This window comes from Amphiprion ocellaris, chromosome 11 (assembly GCF_022539595.1).
Source record: "Amphiprion ocellaris isolate individual 3 ecotype Okinawa chromosome 11, ASM2253959v1, whole genome shotgun sequence".
Lineage (NCBI taxonomy): Eukaryota > Metazoa > Chordata > Actinopteri > Pomacentridae > Amphiprion > Amphiprion ocellaris.
Genome location: NC_072776.1, coordinates 15,743,950 through 15,763,930, shown reverse-complemented (window position 1 = coordinate 15,763,930; position 19,981 = coordinate 15,743,950). Strand labels below are relative to the sequence as shown.

Sequence of the window (19,981 nt, the reverse complement as noted above, 5' to 3'; positions counted from 1 at the left end):
GCTTATTTTATTTTCTTATCTGCTGTGGCCAAAAATTATGCTGTGAGAGCAATGAGAGTGGAACACAATAGTTAAGTTGTAGTTTCACAAACCGCAACAGTGAAAGAAAGACTGTAAGACGAAGTGAGCGCTCCATCACTAAGAATGATCTTTTCCATTGCCTGTTATAATGCCATTGATATGACGGGACAAAATCTAATATCAGACTTCTTTATATATTAAAAAGAGGTACAACTGTAATGACAAAGATTCTGAACTCATATAACTAGAATTAGGTGTCAGCCAATAAAGAATTTGGATATAGTTGTTTTCTGAAGATGCATTTATTGTATCTAATTTTTATGAGGCACAAAAAATTTGAGGATTCATGTATGTATTTATTCTTTGTGGGAAACATACACAACAACAACAACAACGAAAAAGTGTATGAGCATGTTCCCACAGGGCACACTCAACCATGAACAAGAATGCACTTCATATCACTGTTAAAGAACACCTTGCCATCTTTTTCAGTGCTGCACTTGTTTCTGAGAAGGTCTAGCATGCTTGCTCTGATTTCTGGGGTGAAGGATTCATGGAAGTGGTCTTGTGCCGTCATGAAATTCAGCAGACGTTGTCCAGTCTCGCTGCTTGGATTGAAGCACTCGGTGATGTCGAAGGAGTTGGGAGCTGGATGCTCGTCATATTTCAGACCTTGTTTTTTCAGGCAGGCGATAACTTCAGCTGATGAGCGGTACTCCTTGATTTCATGGGTGCACAGCTCATTCGTAAAACTTTTCCACAGAAGGTCCCAGCCACTGTTTGCTGGATAGCGTGGCATTAAACAGGGAGTTACTTACAGAACAAAAACAACAAAAGTATTGCAAAGTTTGGTCAGCCTATGATCTTATATTGCAGTTAAAAGGGCTGGTAAGCCAAATAATCCTCAACATAGCATGTTTAGCATGTAGCTCCGGCTGATTTTCTTTCCAACACAGAAACCGAAGAGGGCACTGTTGTTCCAGCATAAACAGAATACGTATTCCATAGGAGTAAAGACACAAAGAATAAAACTTTTCGCTTTTCAGTCATATTAATCATAGTCTAACAGATTTGCATTGCATAAGAATTGTAATTATACATTTAAATAATCTGAACGTGGCACCTGTAAACTGCTTCTGCTTACCTGCTTCAACAATGACCATAAGCCTGCCGTTTTTCTTCAGAAGGCTCTGGTAAAACTTGATTGTTTCACCAAGGTTATCCACATAGTAGATCATCTGTTGAGAAAAGCATTAATGGGGACCTTTATATTGACCTCTCGAAGCTTGAATACATGCAAATGCCTTCTTAGAAGTGTTTTCATTTATAGTTCATCTACCAGGGACATCTTATATCAAAGGCTGCATTACTATTTATATAGCACTCATCGTCGCACACTTTTGTTTGGGAGAAAACACTACTCTCAGTGCGGTCCCAGCTGAATTCAAGCAGCAGTGCAGGGTTTAGAGAGGACCTAAATATATCTTGTTGCTTACACAGAGTGAGATACATTCTGCCAGCAGTTTATAATACATTTTAGCCCATCATACTGACAGGTGGCAATCCAAAATGACATGGAGACAACATGCAAAATCTGGAGGCCAAATGTGAACCCACAATCTTGTTGCCCTGAATATGAAAAAAAAAAATACCTGAATCATGTGTATGAAGTCGAATTTCTTGATATCTCCCTTTGCTTTCACTTGCTTCTCATAGTCTCCACTGTGCATCACATGCCAGTCAAATGGGATTGTCTGAAGGTTAGCAGTCTTAGCTACCAAAGCTTAAAGTTGCACATAAGAAAACAACACAAATAATCAAAAACAAAAAGATCTACCAGTCTGTGAGAACATTTCATTAAGCGATCCTTGATCGAGATATAAATCAAATACAAAACAACAACAAATATAAAACAAGGTTGAGCTGTTTATAATCCATTTAGAGCATGCAGTTCCACAGCTACCCCACAAGGCATTGTGGGTACCTCAATTAATGTTCAAAAACAGAGAACCAAAATAGAAAAGAAAATATGTAGAGATGCGATTGCATTCTGCGCTAGAAAAGCAAAGACTGTTGAGTTCTTGTAGAGAGGGGACGTGGACCTGTGAAGCCCATGATGCAATGACCAAAAACATTCAGTCTGTGTTCAGATGAAAGTATCACCAGCATATATCCCAGTGCTACCTGATTTCAGCATCATGCACTAATGCTACAACTTCTAAGGAGGAGAAATGAAAGACATAATAGAATAACAAAATATGATCCTTAAATTGCAAAACAAAAACATTCAGTGGGTGGTTTGAATGTGAATTGTCAATACCTTTGAAGTTGTCACTGAGCTTAGAGCTTCCCTCCACAATGTCAGCAGTGATAGGAACAGCAGGGAACATAGACTGCAGCAGAGAGAGCATGTGGACATCCATCTCCCCTGAAATATAGCAAGGAGTTTGAAGTGTTATGCTGCTTCAATGAGAAAATGTCCCAAAACATATTTGACTGTAACATTGCCAACATTTCTAATGCATTCAAACCTCATTTCAAGCTTAATGTCAAATATATTTGACTCAAGTGTACATGTTTTCTCGATAGTCTTGCCTCCACAGTCCTGAACAAAGACTTTGATGTAGCCGCTGTGCAGTAATCTTAGTGATCTATGACCTATAGTGGTCTCTAGTGGGGCCCAGTACAAACTGCAATACCTTTGTCCTCATTTAACCTGTAGAGGCCTCTGTGGATACTGGCTGGTGATGTGAATTGTCCTTACCTCACCCTTATGAGGAGCATACTGATCGGTTTCAGTGGAAACCTTTTGGTTTATGTCAATCAAGTCAGGCAAAACTATCACAGTAAAGTACTACAGAAATATACTGTATGTTCTACAAACACACATGTTGTATTTCTTGACATACCTCCGCCACTTCCAACACCAAGAACATCCAGGCTGCTTTTACTGGCCCCAATCCTGCATTAAAAGGGAAACTGGTATTGACACAAATACATTTCAAATAACCCAATAGTACATAATAGCTAATATACTGTATAACGCATAGGCTGCTGATTGAAACAAATAATTTGGCAATTTTTTGGCTTGACAGTTTAAATTTCTCATTTTAAAAATTACCAGTCTCTTCAAAAAAAAAAAAAAATCCTTGTCCTTTGTTCAAGACTTCTTTGTGATGGTCATATCCACTCCATAGCTACATGACAAACGTTCCAATAGTTTCTCCTTATATTACTAACATTTTCTGATTAACCCATAGTTTTCCATACATGTGACTGCATATGAAAAAACTCTCTAAATGTTGCTACACAGTGGAAAAAAGGAATTTACAGTCATCAACAGTGGGACAAGGATTTTATGTGATGGAAATTTTTTACAATCTCGTAGTTTAAAATACACTTAATTTGATTTTATAATGTAGCTATGTAAAGTGTCTTTGAGTATTTTGAAAAGTGCTATACAAATAAAATGTATTATTTTCATTGGTATTAATGAGAAAATGATGATGAAATTGCACTGTGCTGCCCTGAGTCGTCAGGACTGTTTTTGCTCAGGAAAAGGGCACAAGCAGAAAGAAAACTGGACTTTTGACCAGTGGAAATATTTTTTGGCTGGAGCTTTATCCTTGAACTCTCATATACTTGTTTTTCCTGTTTTTCATCTCCCTTTGAAAAGACATTCTCCAGGTGTTGACTCAGTGAGTTAAATGATAGCACTCGCCGAAAAAACACAATAAGACAAAAAGAAGGCAGTTTGCAGTTTGTGTTGGTAATAAAAAATAAGTAAAAGATGAGAAGTGTAGTGAAGCATTTCACTCTTTTCTGCTCTACCTTGTAAATTCTCCTGGCAGGACATTTTGAACACACTGCAGCATGGCCTTGTGTTCTTCTGAGTGTTCCAGGTAGAACTGGAAGTTCGGGACAATGTTGCCCTCATAACACACGCTGGTTGGTTCCACGGCCATAGCTGATTCCTGCAATGCATTACAAATAGTGAGTGAGTTAGAAATCAAACAATAAGCAAATTTGCATGAAAAACTCAAACTTCCAAACAAAAAAGAAGTTACTAAATCAGTTTCAAATCATATAAGTAATTCAATGGTACATTATGAGCATTAAAAATTACCTTTAAGTTGGACTTGGAAAGAGGAGAATGAAGACAGAGACTCGGTTGTGCTCTCACTCTTTAAAGCAGCAGAGTTGCTGTCCCCTCCTACAGCCTCGCTGGCTTCCTTCCAGAGAGCTTCTGTTGCATAACTCATGAATTTGCCTGCACCGCAGAAACAGCCATATCATTTGTAGCACAAACAACTGTTGAATTTATAAATTGTAATATATATATTTTTTAATTCTTTCAAACTGAAAAAAAAATAGTTTTAAAGTAGTAGTTTCAGTATATATTCAAACTATTATTCATTCAGTATGTTACATTGTAAAGCATAAGCCCCTACTCTGGGACTATTTAAACCTTGCAAGCATAGTCTACAGTATTTTAAGGTTGCTAGGGATGCTTTCACAATAATATTTACTAGCAGACACGTTATTTGCTCCTTTACCACACTAAGAGGCAACATATCTTCACCAACACTACACAATTTTTCCTTTTAAGAACAACATTGTTGTTGCTCAACAGTGAGTTGCTAAGTTAGATTCCAAACACATGCAAATTAGCTGAAATCATGACTCCTGTTTGCTGGTGAGTGTGAGAGGAAATGTGATGTGTCGTAGCCTGTGTCCTGTCTTGTCCATGTTTGTACGCGTTAGCCCTTTCATACTTTGAGTGCATATTGTGCTCCCTCGTCACGCTACAGTAAATGTGAACCGGAATGGCTCTGAGATGTTTTGTCAGGGTGTCATATTGTATTTGTTTTGCATATGTTTATCTAAACTGCAATGCAATGAGTTTCACTGTAGACACACCTGTTTGTGACAAAGTGAAATAAATCCATAATCTGATATACACCAATGAGCCACAAGATTAAAACCACTGACAGATGAACAGTATAACATAAATCATATTGTTACAATGCAATATTCTGCTGTGAAACCTTGGGCCCTGCCATTCAGAACTAGAAAACCACACCCATGGTAATGACACTCCCCAACTCCGGCAGCCTCCCCAGCAGGACAATGCAAACTGTAGAAGGCCTGCACAGATTAGTGTATGCTGCCTTAGATGCTCTGAAAAAGTGTTGGATTTCTATAGACAGTTTCATTCTTTATATTACAAAATATGTCACAGTTACATGGTTGACATCGTTCTATTGATTGGTAGCTGGATGTCGAGAAGAGGGCTCTTATCTAATATGAGCCTGTGAAAGGCAGATACTGGAAAAGAAAGGATGAGGGAAAAACCAATACGAGAGAAGCTGCTTCACTGGAGCAGAATTTTCTGTCTCTGGCTTTTACTTCAGGCTCTGAGAGCAGTGGAAAAATGTAAAGAATTAGTGATCAAGATCTGACTTTTGATCAGTTTTTTCTTTCTTTCTTTTTGAACAGATTCATAGATAAGATAAAGCCTTTAAATCAATGATGGTTCTTCTTAGTTGTTGGGAATGTGGTGCAGTGACAAACAATGTTAAAAAAACAAACAAACAACAAACAGCAAACAGGATTAGCTGCGACAGTTAATCCCTTTTTATTGAGGACACCTGTGTGTCTGTGTGTGTGTGTGTGTGTGTGTGTGTGTGTGTGTGTGTGTGTGTGTGTCTGTGTGTGTCTGTGTGCTTGTATTTGATGTGTGTGGACAGTAGGCAGTCAAGATATTCCAGTTCAAAGATTTAAAAAAATGTAAAAGCACGTTTTAATTTCCCATTTTTTTGACAGTGGCTAAACTACAACATTGTATGCAAAATGTGATACTTGGTGCAGTTTTTTCTTCTGTACTTTAAATGTGGAATTGGTTGATGATTATTTACAGTGCTTTGTTTGTCCTGGATCTGTACCTGTAGTTCACAGATCAGTTAGTCATGCTGCCCTCAAGATGGTGCCACCAGTTCAGCTACTGTGTGTCACGAACACCAACAGATGCTATGACTGTCCCTGTGTTTACAACCAATATATTGTATTTATCAGTATATATGCAACCGACACACAGAGTGTTTAGTTAAAAAGACAATGCTTTTAGTATAATTACATTTGAGCTGTACAGTTATCGCAGTTTGTGTAAAAAATGAACGATACTTGACTGGTTGGTATCTATGTTTGCATCTGTAAGCTGTAATTCCTAATCATTCACTGACCTCAGAAGTCAAAATAATGTATAAATCCAATCTAAACTGTATGAACTCCAAAGCAACTTCAAATCTCCACTGTCTAGTCACTCAGAATGAATTCTACTAGTCAGTGTTGCAAATAAATTACACAGCAAAAACTCAAAATCTTACCAAGTCTGTTTGTCCTATTTTTAGTCAAAATGTCTCATCCCACTTGATTTAAGATAAATTCACTTAACAAGTGACATTTCAGCAAGATGGAGGGACTTGTTTTAAGACAATGCATCTTAAATATCTTGTTAAGTCAAACAATCTTAAAATTATCTTGTTTTGAGTTGAATTTTACAAGAAAATTCAAAATAAGTTTAATACATCTCAAATTAGGAGGTTACATGAAATCAAAAATCTATTTTCGAGTGAAAAAATATTTTTTATTTATTTATTTTTTTAGCATATCTGGCTTACTTTAAGACACCCAAGCTTGACAATCCTGGTAAAATATAGCTTAAAATAAGTTTTCCCGGCTAATTTTAAGATCTCAATATTCTAAATATCATATCTTATTTTCAGAAATCTTATCAAGCCATTTTTCAGTTCGTCTATTGGCAGATTTTTTTCACTTATTTCAAGGTAAAAGTTCCTTGAAATAAGTTATTTTTTCTTGTTTTGAGAGGGTCATTTTTTCCAGTGTAAATGGCAACTGTATGCAAAAAAGAAAGGCCAGTGCTCGCAGGTCCTTGTTTTAATTTTGGCAATTCAAGTTTTCTCATCAATGTACATAACAGTGGCATCGATTTCAATACACAATCCAGACACTTTCAGTTTAACATGAAGAGCACAATCTCAGCACAAAACTAACTGTTCATTTTTAGATTCCCAAGAATATACTATCTAATGAAGTAGTAGTTGCTAACTATACTTTACTAATAATTATAACATGGTAAAATCTGAAGGTGATAAAGACTCTGATCCTCGCATTTGTGGGAATATGCGAGTGGATCATGACAATAAAAAAATGCAATCAAATCGTTGTCATTTAGCACATAGTAGAAATGGCAGAATTAATAAAAAAAAAATCTACAACAATTGCTAACAACAAACAAATGCCTTTTATTGATAGAAAACTTTTGTACAAAGGTGCCAACATATTTCCCACAGGCTAAAACCTTGTTAATTATAAACTGTTATACATGTTGTTTCAAATTAATTTAACCATGTAATCAATCTACTGAAAATGTAGCAAACTGACAGCATGTTTTTAAGTGAGTTGCTCAATGACTATCACTCCAAGGTTGTTGTTGAAGATAACCTTGCCGTTGGACTCCACACTACACTCTGGGTGCCGAAGCAGCTTCAACACACCAGCTTTCAGCTCAGGTGAGGCTGTTTTGCTGAAGTTCAGCACCTCAGTAAGAAAATCAAGCAGCAGCTCTCCCTTCTCATCTCCCTCAGTGAAACACTCCGTGATATCCATTTGAGATGGCAGCTCGTAGTTCTGGTAGCGCACACCCTTGGAGTCCAAGATGTTTTTGATGTCTTCAGTGGTCACACACTGACTTATGTCAGGATTACAGAGCTGATGCCTGTAGGTCCGCCACAGCTTCCCCCAACCACTCTCCCCTGGAACAGATGCCATGAAAACAAGGCTAACTTCAACACGCCAGCAAGCATGGTGTTTGCTACCTACCATCTACTGGATGTGGAGATATTTCACTGAATAAATACAAATTCTGACTTGCTAGTGGTCGATAGAAGTAACCCCACATGCATCAATGTGCACGGCAGCACTCTCACCTTGCAAATGTTAATATGGTTCATGGTGCTTTTTGATCGCTGCAGGTATTTAATATACCCGGAAAGAAGTGACTCCTTTTAACATGGGTTACACTTAGTAACATGGAGAGACATTTATGTAACCTGTTACAGATTGCTTTTACAGTCATATTTTTATGGACATTTCAGTCTGTAATAGATTTAGATTTGAGGTCTCTGTGTTCTTGCATTCCTCGGCTAAAGCCAGCAAACTGTGTCTTTTGTTCCCTGCCATGTTCATGGACCCATATTACTGCTGATGTGGGAAAACAGTCTGAATAACTGACTATTTTTTCATGAAAGAGTGGCTTTGAGGCATCCTCTTATTTAGGGTGAGCATTGTTCAGGCAGCGTAGCAGCGTGAGAGCAGGTGTTTGTTGCCAAAAGCTTGAGAAAGCGACTCTGAAATATGCCGTTTGGGGGTTACATTATTCTTCTCAGCAATAGACGTGCTTCTTACTGAACTGGGTAAAAACAAAAATAAGTTCAAATGGCAGCACAACTGCTTTTTCACCTTCCACAATGACAAATGTGCACAATATACAGACGGATGACAAATTCGAAGAAGCAACCTGAACCCAGTGGCTCTTTTTGTTTGCTGTGCGCGGCCTATTTGCTGCCATGGTTTGGGTCCACTTGCTCCCATAGAGGGAAGGGCTGTGCAAATCAATACAGAGTTGTTCTGAGTGATCACCTTTATTCTGTGATCGGTATGCCTCCAACCATAGAGCACGAGGGGTCATTGAATGGTTTGATAAGGATGAAAATGATGTGAATCACATGCTGTGGTCTTCACTGTCACTTGGTCTAAACCCAGGAGAACACCTTTGGGAGATTTGCAATTTTTGTGAACACAAAATGAGGGAATATCTTTTGGAAGAATGGCGTTTCCTCCTCCCATTAGAGTTCCAAAGACTTGAAAAATATACACAGAAGCAAAGAAGTTATTCGGGTGGCACATGGTGACCCACTTTATGATGCTTTTGCCTTTAATTTGTCACCCATCTTTATATATTAAAGGCTTTTTGTTTTCACTTTTAAGCCGGTTTTCTTCCGTAAATGTACTGTAGGTATAACCAGTACGTCTGCTGTCTAAGCACAGCGTTATAATCCACATCAGAGAGAAGAAAAAGATAAAAAGTCTTGATTTAAAATTGGATCCATTCACTTACCCGACACGAGAATGATAAGAAGCTTCCCATTCTTATCAAGGAGACTTTGGAAGAAGCTGATGGTAGCTGCAGGATCCTTCACATAGTACAGCATCTGTCGATTTCACCGCAGATAATGAGCTGATAACCACATTCATAGAGTGTCTAATTATAATGCTATGCTAGACAGATGTTCTAATGGGATTAATTGCTGTTGAGTGCCACCAAATGTATGTGACCTAGATGTGTCAAAAATACAGTCTGCGGCGTCGGAGTACATCATCAACACCAACCTGTATCATGTGAATGAAGTCTGCCTTCTTTGTCATCTTTTTCTCTTTCCAGTGCTCCTCAAACTCAGAGGCCGTCATCTTGTTCCAGGTAAACGTGATGTAATCTAAATCTTTTTTCTGTGACACTGAAACTGCAGAAAGACCATTGACAGATATAAACTGTAATCTATATGTCAATGAATTTATACAGAAATGCTACAATGCCAAATGCAGAGCCTCTACTACCATTCCGTGTTGCCTTGATTGAATGACGTGTCTCTTAGTATCAGACAATGTGGCAGAACATTACACTTGACAATATATATTTCATATGTTAAAGTCAACAATGAAGTAAAGGTATCTTGAAATTTTGCTTCCTACGCTGACTAGGTTTATTTCAGACTGTGTTATTGGGAGCCGACACCTCTCACAGTGTTGGAAAGAACTTGGGTAATTTGCACCTGAACTATCAAAACAAACACAACTTACTTTTGCACACCTCATTAAAAACAACGGGAGCCACTTGGCAGAATCATATGGGGGTAAATGTGACCTTAGTATTGTATCCAATTAAAAGAAGTCAAGTGCAAATGATTGTATACACTAGAATTTTAAATAGTTTGCTTTAAACGCTTAGTTTTGCATGTAGAGTCCATCTAATCTGTGCTTGTCATAGTTTTGTATGTCACTTTAACTAATTTCATTTTCATAAGAGTTCTAGCCAAATGGCAGCAGACATATAGTGCTTTATGTGTACTAAAACACTGAGGATAAGAGTAGAAAAAAAAAGTTCTAGACAGACAAAAACATACATTACTATACACCCGATAAATTCTGCCCTGTCTGGACCTGGCTGAATGCAGACACTTTATATTTATACTCAGTAGTTTCACTGTATACTGTATATGCATAATACATATATTATAGCTTATGTTGACCCACGTGTATACAGTTGTACACTTAATACTAATTAATTATCGATTACAGAACAGTTTGTTTCGGTTATCTAAGGCAAATTTGCGCACCCGTGACCTTTCTGTGAACTGTTGATTCAACAGAGGCAAGCATCACAGGCTTGAAATCACAAAAGATATAAACACGTGTTGCAACATTCCTTTGATAATACTAAATCTGGCAAAGACGTGTGCACGAGCAGACACAGCTGAAACATCCAAACAAAGAGACCCACTTGTAGTGCAAAAGTCAAAAATGAGAAACAAGCGGGTTCATCTGTTTAACTATGATTTTCATGAAGTACAGCATCTGAAGAGATAATGTGTGTGTGAGTCATTGGAGGTAGCTGTGTTAGATGCTGGTCAGAGAGCAGCCGGCTTGCAGCTCGTAACGATTCAGTGTTTCACTCAAAGACACTTCAGAGGAGTGAATTGTTGCTGACATCAAGGCTGGAATCTACGCTGGGACTGTTAGTTAAAGGACCGTTCTCTGACTAAGACGGGAATAACTGCATTACTAATTCATTAGCGCGAAAGCCAAGGCTGCTTTAAAATGTATTTTCAGCATTAAAAATACAATACAGAACGCACCTTTTTTGTTGTTAAATTAAATATTGAAACATATTTTGGAGAGCATGTGAATACAGAGTTTGCATTTCGTGATATGTGAGAGGAGTGTGTGCCTATAAAAAAGTGTACCTCTGTAGTTATGTAGCTGCTGGCTGCTCGGCTCCACCACCTCGTTATCCACTGTCACCCCTGGGTGCTTCTGATGGAGCTCAGAGAGCATCTCTAGGTCAATGTCACCTAGAGGTACCAAAACGTTGGGGTTTTTTTTCAATTTCAAAAAGCCAACTCTTTCTTGCAAATACAAATTTGACCCACTTTCCCACCCACCCCGTTAAAAATAATTCAAAGAGAAATTTTTGCACATCAAGTCACATTTCATCGTAATGCTCCAGTTCAAGTGGTGCTGCACATTTAAGCAGATAAAAGCCAATTGCACTTTTCAGTTTTGCAAAAAAAAAATAAAAAATCAGACATTTTATGTTGCAATTATTTCAGAAAAATACTGCACTCAAAACCAAGGGGAAGAGTTATGACTTTGATATTCCTTTCAGTAAAAATTAGCCAAAGGCAGGTGATTTTGTTCTAGCTCTCATTGAAGGTGACAAGTTGCCATGTACAAAGGAGCAAATTTAAGCAAAGGGGCTGATGTAGAAATGCACTGAATCTTTTTGATTAGACTGAATAATACCTTTCAGGGGAGGCTGCAGTCATTCTAATGGATTTTACAGTCCATTAGAGAATCTGTAATGTCGATCCATTATGACACTGACATGACAGCTCAGGTAAATTAAAACGATTGGCTTTGACATAAGTAAAGGGTAACAGCACTCTGAGGGCATGTAATGGGTATGCTCAAGCAAAAAAAAAAAAAACTAACCATGAGCGCTGGAGACAATGTGCAGTAAAGCTGGAGAATGGGGAGGTCACTTTGTCTGACAGACAACTGGAATAATCTGACAGCTGGACAGATGTCTGCAAACCCTTGACAGCGATAATAAGGGTAAAGTTGTTTTTTTTTCTGCTGCCACAAATGAGAGCTCAGCAATAGCAAGAAGAACAGCAGACTGATTCAAAAAAGCCTCCTCACCTTAGCTGTCTGCTGCAGAGGTCACCCAGATATTTAATGTGTCACATTAAACATAAGGTAAGTTCAGCAGTGACAGTGTCCTAGACTGAGCGTTCTTACCAGCTCCGCTTCCAACTCCAATGACATTTAGATGGGACTTTCCATTTCCAATGCTAAGGGGAGAGAAAAAAAACACACACACACACACACACACCCTCTGAGTCCTCAGAAAGTAAAGCCTTGAAATTCACATCTTCCAACCTGTCAAATGTGGGTCACATTTTTGGGCTTGTAACTGTCAATTCTGCCTGACACTTGGGTACGTGAGATGTTCAGATCTAGCGACTGAAGCATCTACAAATACAGAGGCTTTGATCGTTGCTATGGCATGTTCTGTCACTCACCGTCTGATTTTTAATAACACTATTACACCTTTTAATTTACTTCGTGAGTCACATCTCTCCAGATTCATCTCTGATCTGCTTCTCAGACCGTCGCAGGCAGCAGAGAGCTGTGTGAGGTTCTCTGCAGCTTGTCAATCATCTCCCACAGCTCACATCAACATGGAAAATATATAACAGGCAGAGCTGGAATTTCCATAAACATTCACTCACTGTCACTCATTGGCTAGTTAATCTATGAACACTTGTGTAGTCGGTTACTTGATTTTGTGAGTGAACAGTGAAGACTGAGTTTAGTCTGAATTAACTACCACTGAAGACTGGTTTCAGCAGAAATAAATATCTATTGAGAATAAATGGTGCCACGCTTGTCATATTACCATGATGGAACATTTCTCCAGGCCAGATATTGAACTGTTAGCCACAGGGTCACATCTATGCGACATACCAAGGAGGTTTTCACAAGCCATCTTGGTTGTTGTCTATATCCCCTGTTTGGTAACCTGGCAACCGTGTTTGATGTCATCAACCCTGTTACTAAAAGACTACGCACCCTGGTGATTTCTTGCATTAATGTATCATTTTACTGCTTCCATAATCTTAACTAACTGTTAAAAGGAAATTTCCCTGCAGGTGTAAATGAAGTCATTGTGGTTCTAACTGATAATAAGACGCTGCGTGTCGACTGAGTTGCACAGATTATATTTTAATACATTTGTTTTGTCACATGCCTGATTGAGTCAAGTTCACACGTGCAAGGTGTATGTATCCTTTGTCAACAAAATAGATAGATAGATAGATAGATAGATAGATAGATAGATAGACAGATAGATAGATAGATAGATAGATAGATAGATAGATAGATAGATAGATAGATAGATAGATAGATAGATAGATAGATAGATAGAATTGTCACCATGTGTAGTACTTACATGTTCTACTAGAAAAAAAAAGAGGTGGTAAATGTTCCTTTTTGCTATAAATTATGTGTAGAAACATGTCCATTGCTTTCCTTGTCGGCTGCTTAAAGGTCAAGACTATTTCCTGCCATTGTTTATCAGCAGCAATTATGACATGCCATTAAACAAGTTATATGCAGACTGTAGTAGAGCTGATCCCTACTGGATTTTTGAGGCCAGTATTAACGCTTGAGTGTTGTGGTAATCTGATAATGACACACTGGCAATTACCCAACTTTTTTTGCATGCTTTAGTTGCCTAAGTTTTTATAAACCTGTCCCGTATTGCTCAACCCATTCACAGAACTTGTTTAAAATGCAATTAACTACAGGATTCTGAGACACTAAATGATACTCAGCTGTACCGTGGTGTGTCCTGTAGTGAACTGTGTGGTGGTGTGGGTTCCCTGCTCCAGCTGTGAGTGGTAGATTACCTGGCCAGTATGTCTGGCAGCTTGTTGTGGATGAAATCCTGCATGCACTGGTGCTCAGAGGAGCGCTCCAAAAAAAGCTGGAAGGATTTCTGGTATCTGCCATCATCATTAACCAGACTGGTCAGTGAAGATGCCATGACGCACAATCTGGCAGAGAAAAACATTATTATTACTATCTTATTTGGGTTTAAACACAGTTTCTGTTACATGTGAACGCTTCATGGCCCGGTATTCTAAGCAGCGTTTGAGGGCTCTGCTTTCAGATCAGTCATTGTGGACTTCAACACTTTTTTTTTTCCTGTTTCACATTGAAGGCCGCTGAACGCGCGCGTTTTGTAAAGAACCAAGCAATCCATTTACACTGAAGAAATAATTGGGTTTGCTATTCACCATCTTGCTGCCCTGGTTGCGTTAAAACTCTGGCAGTTCAGGAAGCTCAACTTCAAACCGAAACGAACTTCACTCGGGCGGCTCGCTATTATTCGTGACTACAGGAGCGCAGAAACTGGGCACGTCTCCACATTTTATGCAGCCATGACGGAGCTGAGCTGCAGAGAAATGCTTTAGAGAACACACAACGCCTTTACGCAGGGCCAGTCCACCGCCCTTCCTCGACATGTGCGCAGCTGCTCAGGAAACAAGTGCGAACCGTGAATCTGTCAGTGGATCTCACAGAACCAGTCTGATCGGGTATTTATTTTCTTTACCTCCACCAAAGGTGGTTTTATCAACACAGAGATCGAGACGAGATGCGTTCACTTACATGTCGCGCAGATTGCGTCCGCGGAGGTCTGCACGCTGAAGCAACTCTCCCGCTGGCGACACAGCGTCCCTGAAAGGAGAGCGAAAGGTTGGCAGAGGAAGTCCTTCGTGGAAAATCAATCCAATGATAAAACGCCAAAAGCTCAGAGACAGCGTGTAATTTTAAACAAACAGGCAGTAATGGGTAACAGATAGCACTGTTTGCTTGGAAAACAACTGCGTTTTTTTTTTTAAATTGCAAAAGTCAATCGCATTACAAAGCATAGAAGAGTCTATTTTTAATATGTGTGTGCCTAACTTGGAAATTAATATGGAGCTTTAGTAGTTTTTTGGTTCATACTTGGATTATGGACTGCGTGTGCTTTACTATCATAGTGGATATTTTACTATATAGGCCAATATATTATTTATTTTCTGAAAAATACACAATTCGGCATAAAAATGATGTGATAACAATATATATATTCGCATGCATAGCAGTGACAGTGGCTTCTTTTTATGTTCCCCGAGATGAACATCAACCACTAAAATGCTGCTGAAGTAATCCATCATGTCAGTTTTACATTTGTCACCTGTGCATTACTGTGGCATGAGAGTGGAGTCCAAGCCTGCACCTCTGCATTGTGGAAAATACAAGCAGACAATGTTGATTTACTGAAAGTTGCAAAGACACAATTTTCACAGTTGCTGGAAAGATCTTTATTTTTTAAAAAATTTTTTTATCCCGAGACATTTAGCATGCGTCAGGGAGGTCAAAACTGTGAGATGTGATGCAGAGTATTTTATAATTACCTCTAAATTATTTTTTATACTTTCACACGATAAGAGGTTCAGTTTTTTCATGAAAACAAGGGGATATCATTTCATTTAAAGGAGAGAGAATTCTGTAAATGTCATTTCTTTTGGCTCATCTGTGGCTCACAGATTTGCTACTTGTTTCAGTGTGAGACAGACAGGAATTAGGCCAAGAACTCAAATTAGACTGTAATTAGGCCACAGGCTCCATCTGATAAGCTTTGATTCCAGGGAGGGAATCCTGAGGAATGTTAGTATCCTGTAGTGATCTATTTGAATGTGCTCTCAGTTTAACAATGTCACTTTTTGCTGTGATGCCCCTCAAAGGATGCTAACTTGGCCTTGCACTTGTCGTCACGCAGTGTTTTCTGGCATGTGAAACAGAATCCAAATTGACGCAGCATCGCCTTGCTATACATGGCAAACAGCAGATTTTTTTCAGGCTAAGGCTGGCCCTTTTGAGTTATGGAATTGGAAATGACTGTTCCCTCTTCCACGGCCTTACTGATGAGATCTCTTTTTCAGGTTTAAAACACATAAAGATCCACAGTTGCAGTGGGACCGAGCAAGGAAGAGTTACATTTCTGGCTTTTATAGCAATGGAGAGATATAAACTGAATACCAGGACAGAGGAGTTTAATATTGCTGGAAGGATAGACATAGACTTTAGGTGGTCTCACTTGCACACATCATATCAAAACAGTGCTTCATATTTTTTCCAGCGTTAAACAAAAATTATTTTAATAGCAGCAGTCTTGAATATTAAACTTTACGTTTGAACTATGTACTCCTGCAAGAACAACAGCTAAGAAAGCTGACCTTATTACAACAATTTGTCCTCTCTTCACTGGGTCTATGTTCAAGTCAGGACAAACTTCAAAGTCCTTTTCTTAATTATATGAGCTTGCACCACCTTATCTCTGTGGCTTCATTGGTCTCCACATGCCACCTCCCCTCCCAGATCCCTGGCCGCTGGTGTTCATGTAATCAGGACAATTTTGTACCATGATTCAAATAACTGGAATGAAATGCCTCAGTCTGACTAACTCTGGCTATTTCAATACCAGATATTCAATAGTATATCAAAGTCGGTCTCTGTCTCTCTGTTTGCACACAAATACCCAGACAGTGATACTTGTTTGCTTGATTATGTAATGCAAAGTCATATATAACAAGAACTTATTGCCATGCAGCTTTGTGGTGCTGTATTTCAGCACGGCAGTCCTTTGAGCTAAACACTAACGTTGGCATGTTCACAATGACAATACTTAGCTGTTTGGTGTGTTAAATGGGGACACAGCTTTAGAATCAATGTCTTTTAAAGAAATACACAAAATAACCCCATACCAGTGCTCACACACTGCCAAAAAGGCATCCGATAAGGAAAAAAATGTGGTCACCTGGCTGTGGCACTTAATTCCAGACGTACATCAGTAAATGAAATAATATTATTAAAATATTAAAACAAATAATCACTGTTTATTCCAAGATATTTTACAGTTATACACAACCAGTGAAAAGTTTGGACACACCTTCTCATTCAATGCTTTTTATTTATTTGTATTATTTTCTACATTGTAGATTAATGCTAAAGATTAACACTTTTTGTTTACGACATAATTCCATGTGTATTGTTTTATAGTTTTGATGTCTTCAGTATTAATTCACAATCTAGAAAATAACTGAATAAAAAACATTGAATGAGAAGGTGTGTCCAAACTTTTCACTGGTCGTGTAGATCAAATGATGAAGAATCAATTCTGTAAACAGGAATTGTTAACACAATGTCACTGATATTCAACAAGCAGGCTACGTAGATCAGATTACTGTAATAATGCTGCATATGGAGCACCTCTGGAGAAATTATTTAAGGGGAAGGTTATTTAGAAAAAGCTAGGTAGCTGGAATCTAGACACGTTAGGGACCGAATTATGTTTTGCCTCATATAGTTATTTATTGTTTTCATTTTGGCTGTACAATATATGAACTGTAGGTGTTATACAGTTCAAACAAAAGAAGAAATAAATCACTTACAATGTTTGAGTAATCTCTTATGATGTCATCTATCTGTGTCCTGAATTCCAGCGCTCCAGACAGGGGATGAAAATCATCTCTTTATTTATTAAAAAACTGATTACGGCTGGTTGATCCTACACTTCTTTTAAAAAAAAAAAATCAATTCTGAAAGTGTCCCATTTTGCCAATTACCTCCTGTTAAAACCTTACTAGTATGCTGCTTGTTCTCAATTTGTACAAATGTATATATAAATGTGTATATATATATATATGTGTATATATATATATATATATAGCTCTTTTCAAAACTGGAGCTTCAAGGAGTTTCAGAAGACATTAACATACAACACATTAGAAAGCAGCAACAAAGCATTAAAAGAAGACAATAAAACATTAGTAAAGACAGTGGAACAGTAAAAAAGGCGATAACAAGGCATTTAAAAAAAAGGATTAAATGTTCTGCAAATGTCTGTACAGGTGGGTTTTGAAAGGCTTATTGAACTGAGGCACTGAGTGGACTGTTCTGACTGCAAAGGAAAGCTTGTTTCAGAGTTGCCACGTTTACATGAGCTCTTTAATTCCTCTTTAATTCGGAATTAAAGTTAATTCCGCTTTAAAATCTCCTTGTAAACACTTAATTCCAAATTAAAAAGTTAATTACAAATAAACTTAATTCCGAATAAACTACCTGGTTTATTCCGATGTTAATTCCGAATAAACTAATTCCTGTGGACGTTCTATTCATGTATACAGTTAATTCTCCTTTAGTGAATTCCGGTCATTCTGCGCATGCTTGGCTCCTCACGTAGCGATGACGTAGCGACGTACACAGCTTGGCTGTCTGCCTCTCTTTTTCATTTTCTGAGACCGGAAGTGGTCATCAGCAAGTGTGGAGCCAAACGACAACAAGATTCTCAGAGGGCGGAGCCAGAGAGCAGTGATTGGTCAGACTGACTGAGAGCCAGAGAGCAGTGATTGGTCACACCATAGACGACAGCGCGGTAGCGTATCTGGCCTTCTATCGATAGCTATGGTCGGCACGTCTGGTAGCATGTCTGGCTGCTGTTGACCTTATTTTTGGAGTAAAACACGGTAAGAAGATACATGCTTCTAACCAGTAGCGTTGTTTTGTTGTACGTTAAGTCAGCGACTTGTGAAGAGTTGTGTTTTGTCGTGTTTGAGCAGTTGGTCCGGAGGCGTTAGCTAGCTAAGCGGCTAAGTTAGCTAGCGGGCTAATTAACACAGGTGGCTAACTTACCGCTGAACAGCTGTGTTAGTTGCTGCCGCAGCTGTCCGTCATGATTAGAACGAACTTCTGAACCTGTATTTCTCTGCTGTTTATTTTAGCTTTTAAAGAAGTTATTTTACTTTAAGGTTAACTGAAACCTGTTCAGCTGCACTGAAGTTTAACATTCAGCTGCTTTGAATTAAACCACGCTTAACATTGCGCAACATTACCTCTCTGAATCTCCATAATTTCATTAAATTCCTTCTCTCTTCCACTGCTCAAGTTCAATCCAGTATATAAAGTGACATTAATAGTGAATAAACTAACAACCAGCCATTGTATTTATTTATTACTGCATGTATTTGTAGTAAAACATGAGTTGAAACACCCTACTTTTGGATCTAGAACTGCACAAGCCGTTCATTTTCAGTCACCTGACGAGTTAAACTCCCCTTTTTATGTGAGGTTGAAGCAGAAAGTCTGAGTTAACAAAGAAAGTTGTTTATAATTTGCGATTCCTGTTATCTCTGACTGAGGCTTTAGTTTTTGTTGAGCTGATTTACACGTAGAAACTTTGTTCAGGAAAATTTCTCAGTAGCTCAGAGGACAGGCTGCTTTTTACACAACCTTGTAAGAGAATGTCTGTCAATGCTTTCAGCAGAATTTAGAAACACAACACTTCCTAAACAGATATATTGAGGCTGAGGTTGAACGTTTGAGAGTATATCAGTGTGTTTGTTTGTGGTCTTTCTGTTTCTAGGTGGAAGCTGAATTAGTGAGGATGACTCCTGCTCCTGTCATCTCTAAGCTCCTCACACATCTTTACCTGCACATGAGGAAAATCACTCCTGTAGAATGCAGGTATGTTTGTCATTATTATAAAAAGATGTTGCCTGGTGACCTGTCAGAAACCCATTATACAGAGTCAGCCAAAATAATGTTTACACACATCAGGAAAAGAAAAACTTGCATAAATATTTCAATACCAAATTTATTCAGACATCACGAGATTAATAAAAGTTATCTTTGGCCTCTACAATTACAAGAGGTGCTCAAAGTGGTGGCCACTGGCTTCCAGACATTTCTGTTGTGTTGTAGACGTCACTTGTTGATGCTCCATTCATGAGGGTAGCGCCATCTGTTGGGAAAACATCATACAACAGGACACAGAATTATCCTGATTTGATCAAAATTAGAAAGAGGTCTCTATGTGTAGAAGTACTTAAACAAACGAAACATTTATGAAAGTTTTTCTTTTCCTGATGTGTGTACATTATTTTGGCTGACTCTGACTCTGAACTTAATGAGAACAAAACTGTCATTTATT

The 19,981-nt window shown here is 38.4% G+C and overlaps 2 protein-coding genes across 2 annotated transcripts; both read right to left on the bottom strand.

The window, feature by feature from the left end:
- Positions 1–356: 356 nt before the first annotated feature.
- Positions 357–4,301, bottom strand: LOC111571846 (histamine N-methyltransferase-like). Its single transcript, XM_023275231.3, has 7 exons — positions 4,148–4,301; positions 3,853–3,995; positions 2,931–2,983; positions 2,342–2,449; positions 1,674–1,804; positions 1,166–1,259; positions 357–804 (listed from the first exon to the last, which is right to left on the bottom strand). Exons 2-7 carry the CDS (start codon positions 3,984–3,986, stop codon positions 452–454), a joined length of 873 nt encoding a protein of 290 aa, XP_023130999.2. The 5' UTR covers positions 3,987–3,995; positions 4,148–4,301; the 3' UTR covers positions 357–451.
- Positions 4,302–6,963: 2,662 nt separating this feature from the next.
- LOC111571844 (histamine N-methyltransferase-like) lies at positions 6,964–14,774 on the bottom strand. Its single transcript, XM_023275230.3, has 7 exons — positions 14,617–14,774; positions 13,854–14,000; positions 12,181–12,233; positions 11,124–11,231; positions 9,493–9,623; positions 9,221–9,314; positions 6,964–7,856 (listed from the first exon to the last, which is right to left on the bottom strand). The coding sequence occupies exons 2-7, from the start codon at positions 13,988–13,990 to the stop codon at positions 7,495–7,497; spliced, it is 885 nt and encodes a 294-aa protein (XP_023130998.2). The 5' UTR covers positions 13,991–14,000; positions 14,617–14,774; the 3' UTR covers positions 6,964–7,494.
- Positions 14,775–19,981: the final 5,207 nt, after the last annotated feature.

Bases quoted from the DNA above. Each gene is read 5' to 3' on its own strand.
- LOC111571846 (XM_023275231.3), bottom strand. From the start codon at position 3,986: ATGGCCGTGGAACCAACCAGCGTGTGTTATGAGGGCAACATTGTCCCG. The intron at 2,984-3,852 runs GTAGAGCAGAAA...CTTTTAATGCAG, and splicing joins CTGCCAGGAGAATTTACAAG to GATTGGGGCCAGTAAAAGCA. The intron at 2,450-2,930 runs GTATGTCAAGAA...GCTATATTTCAG, and splicing joins TGGTGTTGGAAGTGGCGGAG to GGGAGATGGATGTCCACATG.
- LOC111571844 (XM_023275230.3), bottom strand. From the start codon at position 13,990: ATGGCATCTTCACTGACCAGTCTGGTTAATGATGATGGCAGATACCAG. The intron at 12,234-13,853 runs GTAATCTACCAC...CTCTCCCCTTAG, and splicing joins CTGCCAGACATACTGGCCAG to CATTGGAAATGGAAAGTCCC. The intron at 9,624-11,123 runs GTACACTTTTTT...GTCTTTCTGCAG, and splicing joins GCAGCTACATAACTACAGAG to TTTCAGTGTCACAGAAAAAA.